This window comes from Yamadazyma tenuis, chromosome 1, assembly GCF_029203305.1.
Source record: "Yamadazyma tenuis chromosome 1, complete sequence".
NCBI classification, from domain to species: domain Eukaryota; kingdom Fungi; phylum Ascomycota; class Pichiomycetes; order Serinales; family Debaryomycetaceae; genus Yamadazyma; species Yamadazyma tenuis.
Genome location: NC_089461.1, coordinates 1,676,521 through 1,696,067, shown reverse-complemented (window position 1 = coordinate 1,696,067; position 19,547 = coordinate 1,676,521). Strand labels below are relative to the sequence as shown.

Below are 19,547 nucleotides of genomic sequence, written 5' to 3'. Positions count from 1 at the left end.
TTTTCTGTTTGGCTCGTTGCGCGAAAATGTGGAGTTGAGTGACACCACAGCAGGCATATCAATGCACATAAATTGGCTACTCAGACCCTTATTGCTCGTCACTTCCGGCAACAGCATAGCTGACGAACTTAACTTGGCTTCAGGGCCCTCTGCCTCCGTATATATCGAAAAGGCGTTTGCACCCGCTCAAAATCCAAATACGCAAATGGGCATCTATGACCGCCGCAGACCGGTTGTAATCTGGCATGGACTTGGCGACAACTACAACTCGTCCGGGATTCGGCACATGGAAGAACTCATTGGACAGTTTCACCCGGAGGTGGAGGTTTACCGCATCAGACTTGACAATGATCTGTCTAAAGATGAACAGAGCTCGCTAGTAGGGGATATGAACAAGAATATTCAAAGTGTTTGCGAGCAGATCGGCAACATGCTGGAGTTGGTGGATGGGTTTGATGGCCTTGGAAACTCACAAGGAGGCCTTTTTCTTCGGGCTCTTCACGAGCGGTGTGATGCGGTTAATATCCACAATCTCGTGACGTTTGGGTCTCCACACATGGGGGTGATGGACCTACCACTATGCTCAGATCCCCATGACTGGGTGTGTCGCCAGCGGAACAACCTCCTTAAGAAACAGGTGTGGTTTTCTTCAGTGCAACACTCGGTGATACCCGCCCAGTACTTCAGAGATCCCTACGACCTTGAAAAATATATGAAGTACTCGAGTTTCCTCGCAGATATCAACAATGAACTGCTTGAAACCTATCACTCCAAGTACACACAGAAGATGCGGCAGTTGAATAAGTTTGTATTGGTCCAGTTCCTCGATGACACCACGGTTGTCCCGAAGACGTCTGCCCAGTTTGGAGATATCGACAGGGATACTGGAGCGGTGATTCCTTTAAGGTTCACAGACATGTACAAGTACGATGTGCTTGGGTTGAAGACTCTCGACAAAAAGGGGGCCTTGGAGCTTTTGGATCTCGAAGGCCCACACATGCAACTTACCGACCCGTTCTTGGTGAACATCATTAATGACTACTTGGGCAGTAAATTTTAGTATATCTTATATATGGCCTTTATGAAGTATTTTTGCAGCAACTCGCACCATTGAAAATCTCATTATGACATCTCTCGAAGAAGAAGCACGACAACGCAGAGAACGTATAGCACGTCTTCGGGCCGAGCGGAAGAAAGGATCCACCTCCTCCATCACCGAAGGTGCTGTCACTATCGACCAAGACCCAGAAATATCCATTCCTGAGGAACCAGCATCAGGTCCCAACACCCACCAAAACATCCCAAACACTCCTCAGATCCTCCGTATTTCGGGCGACGAGACGGTCGAGATCTTGGCCAAAGATATCCAGGATCGGATAATGGCTAAGTCCCGGGAAATTGCCTATATGGCGTTCCAGCCCGAAACTGTCTCTTCTGGCCCCAAACAGCCGCTGGTGCACAACAAAGACCTAAAAGAGGCACTTCAAGACCAATTTGACCTCGCACGGTCTCAAACCAACAAGGTTATCAATAAGGCACTCCAAGATAAATTCAACGACCGGCACTAGTTGCCTCCACATACGTTTACAAATCACCACTGACTATATAGATAAATGTACGACCCATAAGTTTCTGGGTATGTGCGGGTGCGGGCGCGTATGCTTCCCAAATAGGCAGTCGAGTCTCGCCCAATCATTTCGAGAAAATTGTCCAATCCGATCCTCGCTGAGAAAGGTTGGAAGAAAAGTTTGAATTTTTCACAAACCCGTTGTTCCAAAAAAAACATGTCTTTAATGAACAGATTCGCCGTTAGAGCCTTAGCTCCAACCGTCAGAATGGCTGCCAGACCAGCACCGTATGTCGATTGTCCTTGTTGCGTTGGATCCAATTGTCGACTGCAATTGTGGAGATGTTGAACTCGTCGTCCGAGAGTCCCTGAAAACACAAATTCTTGAATTAGCATTGTGAAAGCCAGCTTTATTCCGATGCCGTGTGCCTTCAGTATCTCCTGACTGCCATTCGCCAATTGTGGTCTCTACCAACCATATACGTCTTTATACTAACTTTAACAGAATTGGTTTGCGTTACATGTCCACACCCGTTGAACCAAAACAAAAGGCCACTTCTATCGTCGATGCCATGCCCGGTAACAACTACTTGTCCAAGACCGGCTTCTTAGCCACCAGTGCTGCTGCCGCCGTGTACGGAATCTCCAACGAATTGATTATTATTCACGATGAAACCATTTTGGTAGCCACTTTCGCTGCCTTCGTTGCCTTGTGTGCTAAGGCTGTGGCCCCATTGTACACCGAATGGGCTGACGGTGAAGTGAAGAAGGTCAACCAATTGTTGAACGAATCCAGAGCAAAGCACATTTCTGCCGTGAACGACAGAATCACCTCTGTTTCCCAATTGAAGGATGTGGTTGACACCACCAAGCAATTGTTTGCCATTTCCAAGGAAACCGCCGAGTTGGAAGCCAAGTCTTTTGAATTGAAGCAAAAGGCTGCGGTTGTGGCCGAAGCCAAATCCACTTTGGACTCATGGGTCAGATTCGAACAACAACAGAGACAATTGGAACAAGACCAATTAATCAAGTCTGTGTTGGATAAGGTCAACAAGGAAATCGAGAACCCTAAGTTCCAAGAAAGAGTATTGGCTGAATCGGTTGCTGAGGTTGAAAAGTTATTCGCCAAGGCTTAAGCATTCACAACTCTGAACCTACACGATCCACTTATGAAAATTAGCCCAGAACTAATTTATTCACATTAAATAGTATAGAATACAAAACTATTGAGAGCAGCCTTTGCAGGTAAAGATATCATCCATCAGTCACTTGATTTTGATTCTTGACTATGTAGTGACTTTTATTCTTGACTATGTGTGACTTTACTATACTTGACTCATTCATTTCACTTGTATCCTTTGACTATATCATACGAAGGCTTCCATACGTGTAAAGAGTTGTCGTCCGCTACACTTCCAACCATCCAGTCATCATGCAATGACCAGTCAAAGTCATTGACTCCAAGCATGTGTCCACTGTGCACAAACACCATTCCATTGTTCTTCTCGCACTGGCCGACATCAAAGATCTTGACGGTCTTATCACCAGAAGAAGAACCAAACACACTATGGAACTTCGGATGCCATTTCACCCGAGTGATCACCTCATCGTGCGCTTTCTGTATGGTCAACACTTCAGAACCGCTATGCTTGATATTCCTTATGTCCCACACCAGGATATTTCCAGACCCATCACCAATTACCGTGTATGCCAGGTTTTGGGGGTTAAAGCTTAGCGTATTGGCAGGGCCCTGTGTTATTGATCTGTCAATGGCCGTCGAGCCAGTGGTTCTGGTGTCGACAAGTTTGAATGCACCACCTTCATCTACAAATGCAAAAATCGCTTCGTGGTCCGGAACCCACTGCACATCATTCACTCCATGAAAAAAGCAGTCATAGGTCCGAAGCGGATGGATGTCAGTAGAGTCCGTGCTCGTGAACAGACTTTTGATATCGTGGATGTTAACACTCCCGTTCATTTTCCCCGACACGATGGTTCCTTCCTTCTGTTTGTTCCAGTCTACAGCAAAGATTTGTTCTCCCTCACCTTGGTTCGAGGACTGTAACGTTAGTTGAGGTTTGTTAATGTCCTCCGAGTCGCTGGTATTCTTGTAGCTCGAATGCTTGGTTCGATCGTATATCACCAACGATCCATAATCGTTCCCACTGACAAGCACATCTGGGTTCTGTGGCATGTACACCAACTTGTTGACGTCTCCGAGATGGTTGATTTTCTGTAGCATCGACATCTTCTTCTTGGGAACAGTGGTCATTTCGAATTCCAGTTTATCAGGATTGTAGTTCAATTTGTCGATGTTCAAGTGCTTGTTCAAGTTGTCGTAGTACGGCAACTGCAATATCGAAATACTGTCCACTGCCTGGTTTGAGGTGAAAGTCCCCAATAACAACCGCTGATACACGACATTATGATCTATATCTTTGGACTGTTGGGTGGTGGGCGGTATCTGGTTGTCGGATGGTTTGTCCAAGTCTGGAAAGAACTGAATCGTCATGGACGGCCAGAGCAAAGCGTGAGTGGAAATGTAGTCGTATAAGAAGGGTGTGTTTTTCTTCCATATCCTGTAGTTTGAATGTGCTTGCTGGTCGAGTAACGGCCCGCTATCAGGGTCTGTGGCTAAAGGAGCATCAATAATTGTGCTCATGATTCCAGTTCAAAGCGCTGGTGTTTACGCGTTTTATTTGGGGTTTGCGCATCTTATCGGTTAGGTGCGTGAAAAATTTCTCTGGCCTTTGGCATGAGTGATATACGGCTTAATTCATCCAAATTGGGGACACAGGAATAGTATGTACACAGCCTCCCCCTTAAATGCATGAGATACTAACAGAACAGCTGGAACACATTTTATGAACGAGAAATCGGCAACTTTGAACATAATGAAGACGATACAGGAGAGTGTTGGTTCGATGATTCCGATGCAGAACTGAAGATGATTGAGTTTTTGATCCAGAAGATCAATGACGGCGAGCTTCCACGCCATTATGATACTTTAAACATCATAGACTTGGGAACCGGCAACGGCCATTTGTTGTTTCAGATGTATGATGACTTTGAGCAAGAGTTAGACGTGCAAGTCGATTACAACTTCAAGGGCATCGACTACTCTGCCGAGTCAGTGGACTTCTCAAACAAGATCAAATCCAAGAAGTATGAAGACCAAAGGTTTGAATTTGAACAAGTGGACTTGTTGAAGAAACAAAGCGACTTTTTGGATGCAAATCGAGAAAAGTACGATATACTTTTGGACAAAGGGACTTTGGATGCTATTGCACTCAACCAAGAACCTGTGGAAGACCTTGATGGGAAAATAGGCATGGATGTGTATGGGTCACAGGTGGAGAAGCTAATGCACAGGGACTCAATACTTTTGATAACGTCGTGTAACTTCACTGAAGAAGAGTTGGTGAAGATTATTACTAAAGAGACTGAGTTGAAGGTGTGGGATAAGATCACGTACCCGGTTTTTGAGTTCGGAGGAGTCAAAGGTTCGACCATTTGTAGCATAGCATTCATTAAAGAGTAGCATAGATTGTATAGACTCAAGAGTACAATGAGATGTATATTATATTTAGTACTACAAGTGTAGCACAGTTGTATTTACCGACTTTATAAGTATACAAGTAGCGAGCAGTAAATAGTACAAGGAGTCTGTGTTCGACTTCTCTTCGCTTTGGGCTCTACTTCTCCATCTGGTCCTTTAAATTCTCAATCTTCTCCACCAAGTCATCTCGAAGTCCCTCGTTAGAAAACTTCAACAAATACTGCACTGGCTGCCCACACTCATTAACCGCATTGAACCGAAAGAACTTTCCAGGTGTCAAGCTGGCCTCTAGCCCCTTGTGAGTTTCGGTATTCTTGGTGATCTTGGAGTTTAATATCACTCGCAATAACCCGTGCGACCTCATCACCAACCTCACCTGTGTAGGATCTTTGATCGACTGGTTCAAATGTATCTGGCCCAACCCACGTTCTTTCCACCCGTCCTTCATATGTTCAAAGTCGAGTTCAAACAACTTACAAAGTGAGTTGAAATGTGACTTTTCATCTTCCTCACCCGTGGTGTTTTTGACGGGCTCCAAGTCCACTTGTTTGTACTGCTGAGAAGGCTGGCCATCCTGAGGTTCTTCTTCTGAGTCTTTTTGTGGCTCCTCGTCTAAAAACGATTTCTTTGCAGTAGAGTTGCGGAATGCATTGGAAAATTTGGTGTTGGCACCGAACGAAGAGGCCAGGCCCGCATTGACAGAAGCCGAAGACGGTAAGTCGGCAAAGACGTTCTTTCTTTCCGCCATTTTGTTCAACACAGAAGCGTTGCCGAATGACGTGGTAGCTCCAAACACATGTTTACCAGGAGTGGAGTTGGTAGAGCCATCAGACTTGTCCTTTGGAGTATCTGTGACTCGGTTTTCGTCGGCTAACGAAGTTGTGGGGGTAGCGACAGCGGGCTTGAAGTCGAACAGGGTTCCGCCAAATGTGTGTTTTGGTTTGGATAGTTCTGGGGTTCCATTCTCAGAAACTCGATTCAACACCGGAGGTTTCGAGACAGCGCCAAAGGTGGGGGCGGTGGCCACTGTGGATGTGTCACGTGGTGGCAATGGGGGCGGGTTTGGTTTGATGAGCAGGTTGTATTTGTTTTTCAAGTCGTTTAGTTCACTGTGTATGGCGGCGAACTTGTCTTCAAAAGATGCTAGAAGTTCGGCTTTTATCAGCTGTTTCAACGACTCCAAGTCATCTGTGGAAGTCGATAAGCCAGGCTCCGGCTTTAACCGCTTAGTATCACCGTCTCCGGTATCAAGGCTCCTTTTGGTGCCAGTATGGGTTTCCAGAGACATTTGTATTGACGGAGAAAATGAGAATGCGAAACTGAACTGGAAAATGGAACGTGAGCATTGAGAGAGAAGTGGTCTATTTAGGTTGTCTAATGCTTTTGCTAGAGCGCTGAGCCGAGCTGGCGGCAGATTGCGGTGCATACAGCGAGTACTTGCCGTAGCGGTCCTTCGCCGACGTGGAAGCCAGTGGTTTGGTTGTAGTGGTAGTTGAAAACCCTGGATGCGATGTGAATGCAGTTTGAGATGGGACCGCAGATGCGCCTGGAGGGGCAGACGACCTCGGTTTGAACTCCTGCTGGTAAGGGTTCATGGACAAGTTCAATTTTCTTCCCGAGGCGGCGGCTGAGGCGTTGGTCGAAAACCGCGAGTTGGGTTTGGTGTAGTGTCTTCCTCCTAGTCCACCGCCGAGACGTCTGGGGAGCCAGTTGCGCACAAGTCGTCCTCGCTCCATGTCGACCAAGATAGTACGGGAGCCGGGTCCGATCTTAAGGCCGGTTGGTGCTAGCTCACGTATGCAACTTTTGGCATCGGTGTCTTTTTCAAACACTATAAACCCGTATCCTCTAGATTTGCCGGTAGATGAGCTTCGGATGATTCTGACGGATTCGATGGGCCCGAACCGGGAGAAGTGCTTGGAAACGTCGATCTCCCCGAGCGAGTAGTCCAACCGTGACACAAACACCGTACGGTACGGGTCTTTCATGAAGTCTTTTTCGTTTTGGAGAAGAAGTTCGGGGTTATTCCAGTCTGTAAGCTGCCGCTGGCGGGATTTCTGGATGTCGAGGCGGCGGCGCTGAGTCTTCTCGGCCTGGATCTGGAAGGGTGTTTTGTCAGGCGACTGGCGCTCGGCTTCGATTTGTGGTAGCTCCTGGTCCACGTAGTTTCGTATGAGTAAGGCATAGGCCAGAATGGGGGTTATGGAGGCAGTTTTTCGAGTATTGCTGGCATAGTCGGTGGGTGGGATGAACGGTAGAGGGAGCCGTGGCCGGAAGAGCTTCTGAATGGCGGCAGGGTACCGTTCGGACTGATCTGGCTGTTGCATCTTGAGAAAACTGGGTTTGCGAAGAGTACAAGAAGTAGCGCGCACTATTACCACACCGCGAAAATACTAGTGATAATCTCATTTGCACACTGTGGTGACTACAAATATCCACAGTATGTTTGGCACGGAGAACCAAGAGATTGAGCAGTATAACACGTCAGTCGACATCAATAAACTCCCAATGTTCACCCGACCGGAGCTAGCGGCGTATGACGGTTCCCACAAGCCCGAAATCTATTTAGCGATAAGAGGATTCGTGTACGATGTCACGTCCAACCCCAAAAACTATGGGCCTGGCAAGTCGTATCACAAATTGGTAGGCAGAGATGTCACCCGGTTGTTGGGGCTAAACAAGTTGGTGATACGAAAGGATGGTGACGAGGCGGTAGATACCTGGAGCACAGATGATTTCAGTGATAAGCAGCATCAGGCGGTGGACAAGTGGATCCAGTTTTTTCGCAAGCGGTATCGTGTAGTGGGGTTGGTGGTGGGCCACGATCCATAGGAGAGCACAAGGTGAGTACAAGGAGCAGCACGAGCAGTGCACAATGGTAACAGTGACTTGAATTAATGATATGTGTACCAGCCGTAGCTCATGGTAGCGAGAGCTCATGGCAGAGGATAGCCCTAAGCAGAAGATTCACTATACCACTGGGAGCACCTACCCTACCAGTGTTTTCCAAGGCAATAGGAAATAGCACAACTCCTTGTCGCATTATCTAGTTTTTACATTCTTATCTATTTTCAATTCTTTAATGAAATTAGCTTTATGCCTTATCTTTAATGGGAGTCACATCTCTCCTTAATCTTTTAACCATCGCTTCCCTTTTTAATATTTCTGTGTTTGGTTTATTTTAATGATCTTCAAATATTTGTCAGCTTAAACAGGTCGTATTCCAGTTTCACGGTTACCAAGAACTGAATGCAATAAACTACTTACATATAAATTGAACTTTAGGAAGTCATATAGCTGCTACAATAAGACCTTCTATACAACTTTCTCCTTTTGCGGAAATCTTTCAAGACGGAAATTGGCTACTAGGTTATTTTTAGTATTATACGACGAAGTTGGTAAACCAGTGAAGAATAAAATGAGTAAGCAACTTTATACGAATGATCTTAAACCACTGTAAAGCACGGCCAATTCCCGCTTTTTCAAACCCGTCCCCAAATTATAAATAAAGCTGGAACAGCATACATGTTAGATTTGAAAAGCAAAATGAGCTTGAAACTTGTCACTACTAATACTTCTTTCCCGTTGAAATTCACTTGCAGTAATTCCGGTTATTTTTTCAATAATACAGGTTTCAATATTACTAGAAACTTCTCATATAGTGAATATGGCGATTTAACGATCGGGGCTTATGGATCTACCAAGTTAAAACCATCTAGTGGCGTGAAGAAATCAAAAAGCGCAGCCAATAGACATAAATGGAGTCCGATGTTGTGGTTCTTATTTTTTTTTTGACTTTGTTCGCTAGTTGTACGGCAGAGGGAACTAACACGACGTTTACTTGTGGTACTGAATTTTGTACATCTACTGAAAGTGAACCAAGTTATGTGCAAACAGTGTCCATGTTTATCGACTGTAACAGTTCAGGTTGTGTTGTGAGCGACTTATCTGCGGGGACAAAGGTTAGTTATGAATTCGAAGACAGTGATGACTATATTGAAATTGATGTATATGGTTCAGCCGAGATAAATGGGGATAAAAACGAAGTGTAATCGTTCATGAGGTGAATAGAATCATGAACTATTAGTTATAAAGTGTCTATTTGTTGCAGCAAACAGCACAGTTCATTTTGTCGAATAAATGTAGCTATATTGAATAAGTAGAAGTATTCCGACTTTATTACAATGCTACACCGCGATTACCACATTTCTTATTTTGCAAAGGCAGAGGATGGACGTACAATGCTCATATCTCGTAAAGCAGCACTAAATTACCCGAACTCGTCTTAGTTTCTGTCAATTCTAAAGAGTACCAACGCTCAGAAAGGATCGAAGAAAGGTTTAATTGCAAGTCTTTTCTCTACCGATTTTCATCTACAGTGGAAACGGCTACTGTTGATGCCAGTCGAATTGGCACACCTATCATGGCAAATATGTATGGCAAACACCCACTGCACTTCAAATACCCCATCCAATTCCATATCCCACTGATTCATACCACATTAATACATTCTCGACCTAAATCTACCTTGTCTCCTGGTTCCTGATCCCACTAAAAATCTCCCGCCCCTTGGAGATTTTTCGCACCCGTAAAATAAAACCGGCACTAGGTGAAATTTTTGGTAGGAGCGATCGCGTCTGTCTTTTTTTTGCATCGGTGCTAATAATGACGCTAAATAGTACACAGATGTATGGATGCAGCACGGACCCCACTCGGAACCATGTATACTCATACAAATAATCAGTGAACTTATCACCATGCTAGAATAAGCGTATTTGGGCTCCTACGTCAAGTTCCGGAGATCCCTTGGCGGTTTCATGTTAGCGCAGTAGATTTTTCTCTCACCCAATTTGCGCAAAAATAACCAAAATTTTTTCTTGTTAAATCTGATCGATACCACTACTAGCTTTTTGTACTGTTTGATCAAAACCCACATTCGCTAGCTGTCTTTCATTGCTATAACCAAAATCGTATACACCCAACAAATCATCCGTCTGTTGTTCCGTTTAACTCATTGCTCCCCTCTTTGTACCCTTCACTGCAGCCACAAACTAAAGGATCTCAAGAACCGAATTCCCACTATATTGCTCCTTTCACAAGTACAAAGCCATACATAACACAATAACTCCACCACGATGGACGCTGGAACCGCCGCCTATACAAATAAAACCCGGTCCCCCAACACGCATCGAGGAGACTTTGGAAACAACCCAGTGGCAAGCCATCAACAGATGTATCAACTGCAATACACCAGTACCAACGACCTAATAAGCCCCAATTTCTCCATGACATCTCAGTCGCACATGCCAGGGTCAAGGAAGGCATCCATGACGTCTGTATCGGCCATGTCGATGAACAAGCTCTTCCGGAGGAATAAAGGAGTAGACGGAGGGATGGCTCAATTTGATGAAGAAAAGGGTGCAGATATTCAGGACTTGACGGGCAGCGTCTCGTTTGATGATATTTCCCATATCCGAGATAGAGGCCCCTACGGCATGACTGGAACCAAAACGTTAGACACTACTCCCATTATTCCTATGGTGAGCACCGGAGGTTCCTCCAAAAATAACATCCAGTATAGAAAACAGATGAACCACCAGATGAAGATGCACTTGACCAACGGAGCACGGGCCATGTCGTTGGCCGGCGGTAATCCCATGTCAAATCAGAACCAAGATCCAAGAGCCATGTCCTTCAACTCGTTTAGCAACGGCAATCCTCCTAGAACCATGTCGATGGGGATGCCGCAGGGCAGTAGTACTCCCAATGGCCCGCGTGCCATGTCCTTACGGACGGGCAACCCAATGCAAGGGTATATGCCCAGTGGGGTGCCCATACATATGAACCAGATGCAAATGGGAATGAACCCGAACATGCCCCGATCAATGTCCATGACCAACCAGAACCCGATGATGAACGGAGTACCGATGCACGGGCAGATGAATGCACGGATTCCTATGAATGGGATGCCTACGACAAACAGTCAAATGGTGAATGGGCAACTGTACGGCCAACCAATGATGAACGGTCAAATGATGAGTGGACAAATGATGAATGGTCAAATGATGAGTGGACAAATGATGAATGGACAAATGATGAATGGACAAATGTATGGCCAGCCAATGATGAATGGGTACCCGATGAACGGTCACCCCAACGGGCAAATGAACAGTCAGATATACGTTCAAGGTGGAAATCTTTCCACCCCAGACAACCACAACTCAAGCGATTCTCTCATGAACGTGGTCGAGGAAAGAGAAGAGGAAGACCAGCATACTTTAAATGATGTGAACTCCCAAACATCAAAGTCAAGACGTATTCCTCCTCCTTTGGCTTTGGAAGAAAACGAAGATGACGATGATATGGTTTACAAATTTGACAATGAAGAAGACACTGATGCTTTCCTGCTTTCTAGAAAATCCACATTGAAGAAGAGTAACTCCATGAGATTGCGGAAGTTGAACTTGTTCAACAATAATGATATCGAGGAAGAAACTCTACCTAATACTCCAACAAACAGTAGTCCCCTCAACGGCTACGTAAACAGCAATGAAACGTCTCCTTCGTTCAATATCAGACAAAGTAGGGAAATGGATGTTTTAAGTAAGAGCGGAAGTGATGAAATCAACAAGCATTTATACGGCAACCAGGATAAATTCAACCAATTGGGAGCCACTGCCGTTAACGAGTCCACTTCCAGTGATGTTTACTACACGGCCAATGATCTCAACTCCCCTACTAAGAATTTACCATCTCCTAATATCCGGGACTCATTTACTTCTAAAGATAGCGGAAAAAGTGCTTCTTTACAAAACACCTCGACTCCCGAAGATTCAAACAAGACTATAGACGTGGACTTGACTAGTGATATTGATACTGAGAATGAAGATGACGATACCTGGAACGGAACAAGCTCGCCTAAGCCAATCAGCAAGCAACAGTCAATAAGATCTTTGACTGAAAACACTGCTTTCCACAATTTTAGAAGTGCTTCATTTGGAAAGTCATCGCAGCTTTCCAACCAAGTTGAAAACGTTCAAATAAAGAGCAACGATTCTTCGGTAAAGAGTAGCCTGAGTGCCTCAAAGGAAAACTACCAAACGAATCCTTCTACTGCCAATACTTCATCGGTCAACATTGAAAAGGCTGAAATCGAAAAGGCTGATATGAAAAACATCACTGACTCTACATTAGTTGAAAGCCCTGGCAATGAGAGCATCGAGATCAAGACGTCGGAAGTAGTAGGTGCAAAGGAGAAACGGGGTTCGAGGATAAACATTTTCAAGAGACTCTCCAAGTCTAAAAGAGGAAGTATTGCAGAAGATGAAGACAGTTTCCACGAAAGTTCAGCTCGTTCATCTAAACGTAACTCTTTGACTTCCACTCCAACATCATCAAGACGTAATAGTGCCAGACGTATTTCATTACAAGCACCACCACCAGTTATCAACCCAACTCCTGTGAAGTTTACGAAAGAAGAGTTGGGAATCATGACTGCCAACAATGACTTGCTTAACGAATTGGAATTGGTCACAACTGAATTGGCATCATCTATCAGAAGAGAATTGAAGTTGGAATCTCAGATCAGAAAGCCTTCACAAGGCAATTCTCAAGGCACAGCTTCAGGTGTTTTGGAAAAAGAGATTAGAGAAAAGCTGAAGGCCCTCAGTGACCTTCAAGACAAGCTCACCAAAGAAAGAAGATTAAGATTCATCAGCGAAGAACATGCTTTGTTGATGGAGCACGGCCAGACTCCAAGCCCATTGAAGTTGAACTACGAGAAGACCGAGTTGCACCGACAATTGATTTTGAAGAACGATTTATGCAACCAATTGCAGGATAAGTTGAATGAATATCAATCAAGAGAAGATGAAATATCCAACCAACAAATGACCACCAAAGAAGACACCAATTTACTTAACAGATATAATGAACTCTTGAAGGAGAATGCCGAGTTGAAGTTGAGTGTGGTGCCAGAACTTGAGAAGAGATTGGCTACTTTGGAAACGAACTCACAGAACTTATCACCCAACAGATCTCCGAACTTGAGTCCAACTCATCTCCCCAAGAACCAGAGAGTCTTGTCATTGGTGCAAAATTCCAGCTTTACGTCGTTCAACGACTCTTACAACGAAGACATGAACCAATCGGAAGACCAATTCGAAATCAACTCCTTGAAGAAACAAAGAGATGACCTTAGAGAAGTGGTTACCAAATTGAACTCTAGTCATAGTTATGAGATGAAATTGGCCAGTGAAAAGTTGAAGATGCTAGAGAGTAGATTGAAAGAACAGATGAGCATGAACGAGAAGCTTAGAGAAAGATACGGAAACTCGTCCATTGCAAGCAGTTCTCTCAATGCTAAAGGAGGCAAGCTTCAGGGTTTCACTATAGTTTCCCCTACGAAGAGCTTATTTGACGATTAATGGACCTTTCTACCCGAAACATATCCACAAGCACACTTATACTAGAAACTCTTTATGTTTATAAGTTGTATAAGCTAATTCTATGAAATAATGACAAAATGAAAGTAGACATTCGTGAGTTAGTTGTAGGAGTTGATAAAGTTGCAGATCAATTTGGCAATTAAGTGTCCTTGATTGTTCAAAATTTGGGTGTTGTAGCATGATTTCTCAAATACAGGTTTTTCGATGGTTCCCTTCTCATACATATCCTTTAACAACTCCAACGTAAACTCGGTTGAAAACTCCGGGTGGCCTTGGAAAGTCAAAACCCTCAATGGGCCTGAAGCCGTAACAACTCCTTGAATAGAGCATTTGGGAGAAGATCCAATTGATACAAAATTAGTACCTTTAATATAAGAGTTCTGGGCAGCCGGTAACCCATACACGATATCTCTGTGTATCTCAGGCAAATTCAAGTGGTCATTTATGACTCCAATCTCCTTATCCTTCAAAATGTCCAAAAACCCGTTATTTTCGATGCTGAAAATCTCAGGGTTAAGACTGATGGTATTAATTCCACACTCCCAACCAACCTCCGGCAAGTTTCTATCCACTTTGCAGCCTAAATTCTTGCAAATGATCTGATGACCAAAACATATCCCCACGAGTGGGAAGTTAGGAATTGAAAACACCACAGTTCTCAAAAACTCGTCTAATCTCTGGATCCACAATTTGGTGTCAAAAGAATCCGAGACAGATCCACTGATAATGATTCCCTTGACCAACTTCTTCTCGATACGCTCCACGAGCTCGAGGTACACACGGCTGAGCTCAATGGAGTCCTCGTTTGGGTCGTCACTTTCTCTGTAAACCGTATACTTTTTGCCAGGAAACTTGGAAACTCCAGAGTTTTGTACCAACTGACAACATAAATCGCCCAAATCTCCATACTTGTCGACTAAGCGAGAATCCCGCCGGTTACAAAGTAGCACAGCAATATGAGGCTCGACACTATCGGTGGTCATCAATACAAGGATACTTAAAGTCTCACGATTCTTTTACTCGTAGGGATTGATGAGGAAAAACCTGGTTCAGCCTGCGCGAAATCCAGATAAGGAAAACCCAGTTGAGCTTGTGCACAAAATTGGTATTTACCTGTATCCACGAAAACATTGTGATCCATCAATTCAGGATAGACTTTGCGTTGGTACACAAAAGTAATAACCTGAGTTTAATCTGACTGACTTTTAGTCCATAAATGGTTATGTGGTTCTTCAACAGAAAGAACTTGCTCACAATAATAAGAAGATGGCTATATGTGTTTTCCATAGGGTTCTGGCTTTTCATGGTCCTAGGACCAATTTCCGTAATGGCGTACTTGACCTTCCACCGGATACTCATACCAATTGGGTCATACTCGATTCCACTCCAGTTTTTTAATACTGGTAATTTTTTTGCCTCCTCAATTGCTAACGTGACTTTAGATCATTGGATTCCCGAACTCAACAAACACCCGGGATTGGCGTATCTGGTAAGTTTGAAGCTTGAACTTTTCTGTAACAGGAATAGAGCCGATGACTTGTTCCGGTTTCCTAGTACTTTCAGAATCGATGGTACTGACGTGATAAAAACTTCCAACTTCATCATGAATTGTGATTCTCGGTCAATATACCGCCACAACAACATTGTAGTTCCATATAATCTTCGATTCTGGGTCAGTCCGGTGCTTTCAAATCTCAATAAAAATGTGAATGTTGAGTTTGAGTACTTGAAGATGACGGGCATGGAGCTAGTGAAACACTTGAAGGAGCATGTGGTTCACGTTCTGATCGAGGGACACGTGATAGTGAACGATGACAACACATTTCTTGAGCTTACAGTGCAGAGGGATGGATTCCGGTACTATTTGCAGAAATATCCCATCCAGTCATTTGTGTATGGAGTTTTAATATTCTGGAGTTTTTCGGTGTTTTTCAGCTTGGTGATAGCTTTTGGCCTCTTTGCCAGTGATGATAGTACCAGCAAGAGAAAAAAGAGGTTCGAGTCGAAAACCCAGTTCAATCACGAGACGTTGAGCAAGGAGGATGCTGCATTTGTGTTGAACGAGCGGCAATGGTTACAAAACTACCAATTGTCTGCTGTGAAAAGTGAAGAGTCTAAAGATGTTGCCGAGGGAGAGCTGGTGTCTATAAAAGAAGAACCTGAATGATCTTGAGTCGAAAAGGAATCTGAGATTCTCCAAAAACCTGAACGATCTATGTGCAACTAAAAACCCAAATTATCTATTAATGTACACAATTAAAATTTAGAACTAAAATGATAGAATTAGTGCTGGTCCCTAAGCAGCATTTAAGGGCTTGGAATTGGAGTCAAGACTGAGCAACGGGATAATCTTGCGGAAGTAATCGTGTTCATTCAACTCATGGTTGCTGGTGATATTCTCATTGAACTGGTCCACTTCCACCTTGTTGATCAAGTACGATTCAAACTCTTCCACCAAATGGCTCCATTCGAATAACGACTTGCCCAAGTTGATGTAGTTGATGGACTTGCCCTTGTCGAGACTGTCAAAGAGTCCGTTCTCAAACACCAGCTTTTGGTTGTCGTCTACCAACAAAAAGTAGTTTTCAGTGCTGATATAAAACTTTTTGTAGATGTCTGACTGTAAGTATATGGAGATAGAAGGAACAGTCGGAGTTGGAGGTAACTTGAAATAGTCATGGTTTCTAAAAACATAGTTCTTATTGGCCATTAAAAAGTGCTTGTCACGGATGGAGTTTTGATCTAGCACAAGCTCAAACTTGTAGGCGGGTCTCACAATCTCGGGAGGGAGAGTGAACGACTTCAATCGGTCGGCCAGCTCACTGGGGACCGTGGACACGGTTGTGATGGAACTGGAGGACTCCGAAAAGTCAGTGAGCGACGTGGGACTCGAGTTATACGACATTATCAGGGGACTGGAAGACCTAGACTTCAACGAGTATGTCGACAATGACGTCAAGGAACCAGATTTGGATGACGACCTAAACTCACGGATCTTTGAAGGCTTCTTTTCTTTGGTAATATCGCTATCATCGACAGTCAACATCTTGAAAATCTTTCCGATGGAGTTCACCAAAGAATTGGAGCGTTTGGAGGTGTCTTCGTCCTCTTCCTTGGGTAAGCTGGAACATGAGTAAATGGCTTCATCAAAGATTTCAAACGGATGTGTTTTCTTCAATTCGCTTGGAGCGAACAAGTTGGTCAAGTCACCAGCCTCGTCATCGCCTTGGTTGGTGATTTCGTTCAACAAGTACTCATCTTTGGTGATGGGAAGAATGGCCATTTTACGGTTGATCACCGGATTATCTGGCTTGAAGTAGTGGTTTTTGTCATGGTTCTTGGCGTAAAAATTGTTGAAGGTGGCGTATGATTGGTCCAACTTGTGCTGGATCTCCAACGAGATTTCTATGGAGGTGGAAGACTCAAAGTTGTTGATACCCACCACTTGCCAGATCAAAAGTCGGAGATAATAGTTTCGCACAAGTGGGTTCCAATGCAAGAAGAACTTTTCCCAGATATTGCTGGAGATAAGCCAGCCGATGAAGTTTACCTTGAAGCTCTTGTTGCAGTCGGAAAACCACTTGATGTTGCCGGTGTTAGCCCCCACTTGGGGCACAATCTCGGGGATTTTGTCCCAAACGTTGAATAGAAACGAAATGTTCTTCAACAAGATCTGGATATGGTCGGTGTTCTCAATCATCAAGTGGCAGCAGTTCAACCAGAACGTCCAGTCAATGACCCCTAAGCTATTGACAAATTCGTAGATGATGTTGAGAATCAATGAGCTCTTGTTGAACTCGTAGATGGTCATCTGCAGCGCAAAGCTCTTGAGGATCATCTCCACGTACCCGATCATCGAGTTCATGAACTTGTCGTCACAGGTGGCAGACTCCAAATGCAAGCTGAACTTCAAATCCCGTAGGGTTCGGAAGATCTTGAACACCGAATTGTAAAACACGTCGTTCTGTTTCTGAAGATTGGACTTTGCGGATGTGGCTGCCGGTGAACTCGAGAGCTTCTGCATCACCTGGAAGTCCTGATTGATCTTGAGATTGCTGTTGTTCTTGGAGATACGAGACACGGAGATCTGAAGAATCTGAAAGAGGTGGGTCATGATGATGTTTAACCCAGGAGAGTTGAGCAACATCCCATCGGACACCACCGGGTTATTGATGGAGTAGGTGGAATGCAAAATGTGCAAGTAGTGACGCAAAAACGAGTTGAAAATATCGCTGTCGCTGTTGAGCCACCGGCCTACCCAGAGACCGTTGGGGTCCTTGATACCCGGCACCTCTTTCTTTGGAGGCACGAGGCAGTTGAGAAAGATCTTCTGGTGCTTCGACAAGTCTTTATTCTGGAGCCCGTCAAAACCCACGAGATAATGCAAGTGCTTGGGAAAAGTAGCATAGAGCTGGGTGAGATCATCAGGTGACGCCTGGGTGTGTCGCCGAAACACCCGTCGGTTTTCCTCAAACACCAGCTGTTTGATATTGAGAAGAAACAAGAGGGCATTGCTCACACCCTCGAGTCGGAAAAATCCATAGGCAAACACCTTACCCACAAATGCACAGATGGAGAGCGGTAAGTGCTTAATGGACGCCAACTTCCAGATAGAGTAGTCCAACGTGAGCACCAAAATGTCGTCATGGGCCTTGACGGTGATGGCGTCCACAAGTCCGTCCTCGAGGTGGAACCACTCCCGGCGCGAGATGATGCGGGAGATGCACTCCAAGTACGCTGACCGGTCGATGGACGAGAGCGTGTGCGAGTTGATCAAGGAGTTGAGCAAAGAGGTCCACCATTTGATCAATATCGATGAGAGAATTGATACCAAGCTCTTATATACTTTGTAGCCGATGGTGGTGGAAATGCCCACAAGAAGTGAGTTTAACGACGATGACCGCAAAAACGGCAAGAGCACCGTGCGGAGGATGTTTGTGGTGGCGATGCCGTCGGACTTGGAGTTGAACTTATTGAGGCCAAGTTCGAGGCGCTTAAAGTGTTTAAGCATGAGCTTAATGGACTTATCATTATCCATAAACGAAGGAGTAGGCACCGACAACTCGTCCAAGAGCCGGGCCCGGCGGGACTTGGGCGTGGTGAGGGTGTTCAACGATGAAGTCGAGTTGTGGGAGCTGACGGAACGGCTTCTGTCCATGTTTTTTTGGAGCAAGCCTGAAGTCGTCATCTTGAGTCGATGGGGGGGCCGTCGACGGGGTTGATAGCAGCTAAACGAAGGGCTGGGAGAAGAAGGATGCCTCTATCAGGCGGGTGGATGTGGTTGTTAAACACAGTTGGTGGACGAGCTGGTGATGGAAAAACTGGTGAAATTAGAGGGTTTGTCTTTATTTTTGTTTTGAGGGCTGCGACTCTAGTATGCACGATATGCTGCGGATACTCCCGTTTTAACCTTACTAAATTGCTAAAAAAAGCAAATGAGGACAGACAGGTAGGGGGAGTTATAAGTACAAATTATTGAAAGAGATCTGAACACGATAGAGGCGTTAAATGGTCGAATAGCAATCTACAGGTTTACCCGGCGGGAACAATACGTGCTCGAAGAAGTCAATTGGGATAGTAACGAAAATTTCAGGAGAAGCATTATATTATTTTTCTTTTATTTTGTGCGGTTGCTTTTGCGTCAGATAAGTGTGTCACATCGGATCGTGCTTGAGGACAGGACATGGGTGGGGGTTTTGTGGATAGGTGCGGGTTTGTGGATGTGGGGTTTTGTGGTTCTGGTAAGTGGTGGACACAGTGGTGGACAGGGTGCTGCTGGTGAGTGGTGGTGATGAGAGGTGGCGTGGCTGCGACTATTAGGCGGGCGGTAAACAGTAAACAATAGGGTAAGGTTGATGGTCGCCATCTATACGAAACTCTAGGGCTTTACAACACATTTGAACCTTCTGTGTATGTGATTCTACTACTGTAAAATCGAATAATCCTACTGCTCTATTCACACCATGCTACTACT

At 44.7% G+C, this 19,547-nt stretch overlaps 11 protein-coding genes across 11 annotated transcripts; 6 read left to right on the top strand and 5 right to left on the bottom strand. All coding sequences in view use genetic code 12, as the record gives it.

Moving 5' to 3' along the window:
• Nucleotides 1-61: 61 nt before the first annotated feature.
• PSN45_000816 (alpha/beta-hydrolase) lies at nucleotides 62-1,568 on the top strand (the record flags this gene model as incomplete). The annotated part of the gene is made up of 2 exons (XM_066157528.1): nucleotides 62-1,049; nucleotides 1,099-1,568. The coding sequence occupies 2 exons, from the start codon at nucleotides 62-64 to the stop codon at nucleotides 1,566-1,568; spliced, it is 1,458 nt and encodes a 485-aa protein (XP_066013625.1).
• Nucleotides 1,569-1,793: 225 nt separating this feature from the next.
• Nucleotides 1,794-2,703, top strand: ATP4 (atp4 subunit B of the stator stalk of mitochondrial F1F0 ATP synthase; the record flags this gene model as incomplete). The annotated part of the gene is made up of 2 exons (XM_006688213.2): nucleotides 1,794-1,855; nucleotides 2,073-2,703. 2 exons carry the CDS (start codon nucleotides 1,794-1,796, stop codon nucleotides 2,701-2,703), a joined length of 693 nt encoding a protein of 230 aa, XP_006688276.2.
• Nucleotides 2,704-2,912: 209 nt separating this feature from the next.
• MSI1 (Chromatin assembly complex, subunit 3) lies at nucleotides 2,913-4,229 on the bottom strand (the record flags this gene model as incomplete). Its single annotated transcript, XM_006688211.2, has 1 exon — nucleotides 2,913-4,229. One exon carries the CDS (start codon nucleotides 4,227-4,229, stop codon nucleotides 2,913-2,915), a length of 1,317 nt encoding a protein of 438 aa, XP_006688274.1.
• Nucleotides 4,230-4,322: 93 nt separating this feature from the next.
• Nucleotides 4,323-5,108, top strand: EFM4 (Protein-lysine N-methyltransferase efm4; the record flags this gene model as incomplete). The annotated part of the gene is made up of 2 exons (XM_006688210.2): nucleotides 4,323-4,369; nucleotides 4,418-5,108. The coding sequence occupies 2 exons, from the start codon at nucleotides 4,323-4,325 to the stop codon at nucleotides 5,106-5,108; spliced, it is 738 nt and encodes a 245-aa protein (XP_006688273.1).
• Nucleotides 5,109-5,262: 154 nt separating this feature from the next.
• Nucleotides 5,263-6,414, bottom strand: PSN45_000812 (uncharacterized protein; the record flags this gene model as incomplete). Its single annotated transcript, XM_006688208.2, has 1 exon — nucleotides 5,263-6,414. One exon carries the CDS (start codon nucleotides 6,412-6,414, stop codon nucleotides 5,263-5,265), a length of 1,152 nt encoding a protein of 383 aa, XP_006688271.1.
• A 73-nt stretch (nucleotides 6,415-6,487) lies between these two features.
• PSN45_000811 (uncharacterized protein) lies at nucleotides 6,488-7,453 on the bottom strand (the record flags this gene model as incomplete). The annotated part of the gene is made up of 1 exon (XM_006688207.2): nucleotides 6,488-7,453. The coding sequence occupies one exon, from the start codon at nucleotides 7,451-7,453 to the stop codon at nucleotides 6,488-6,490; it is 966 nt and encodes a 321-aa protein (XP_006688270.1).
• Nucleotides 7,454-7,568: 115 nt separating this feature from the next.
• PSN45_000810 (uncharacterized protein) lies at nucleotides 7,569-9,178 on the top strand (the record flags this gene model as incomplete). Its single annotated transcript, XM_066157527.1, has 3 exons — nucleotides 7,569-7,918; nucleotides 8,496-8,548; nucleotides 8,946-9,178. The coding sequence occupies 3 exons, from the start codon at nucleotides 7,569-7,571 to the stop codon at nucleotides 9,176-9,178; spliced, it is 636 nt and encodes a 211-aa protein (XP_066013624.1).
• A 1,083-nt stretch (nucleotides 9,179-10,261) lies between these two features.
• On the top strand, nucleotides 10,262-13,552 carry PSN45_000809 (uncharacterized protein; the record flags this gene model as incomplete). The annotated part of the gene is made up of 1 exon (XM_006688205.1): nucleotides 10,262-13,552. The coding sequence occupies one exon, from the start codon at nucleotides 10,262-10,264 to the stop codon at nucleotides 13,550-13,552; it is 3,291 nt and encodes a 1,096-aa protein (XP_006688268.1).
• A 119-nt stretch (nucleotides 13,553-13,671) lies between these two features.
• On the bottom strand, nucleotides 13,672-14,556 carry PSN45_000808 (uncharacterized protein; the record flags this gene model as incomplete). Its single annotated transcript, XM_006688204.1, has 1 exon — nucleotides 13,672-14,556. One exon carries the CDS (start codon nucleotides 14,554-14,556, stop codon nucleotides 13,672-13,674), a length of 885 nt encoding a protein of 294 aa, XP_006688267.1.
• Nucleotides 14,557-14,795: 239 nt separating this feature from the next.
• On the top strand, nucleotides 14,796-15,740 carry PSN45_000807 (uncharacterized protein; the record flags this gene model as incomplete). Its single annotated transcript, XM_006688877.2, has 1 exon — nucleotides 14,796-15,740. One exon carries the CDS (start codon nucleotides 14,796-14,798, stop codon nucleotides 15,738-15,740), a length of 945 nt encoding a protein of 314 aa, XP_006688940.2.
• A 129-nt stretch (nucleotides 15,741-15,869) lies between these two features.
• PSN45_000806 (uncharacterized protein) lies at nucleotides 15,870-18,731 on the bottom strand (the record flags this gene model as incomplete). The annotated part of the gene is made up of 1 exon (XM_006688203.2): nucleotides 15,870-18,731. One exon carries the CDS (start codon nucleotides 18,729-18,731, stop codon nucleotides 15,870-15,872), a length of 2,862 nt encoding a protein of 953 aa, XP_006688266.2.
• Between the last annotated feature and the right edge of the window lie 816 nt (nucleotides 18,732-19,547).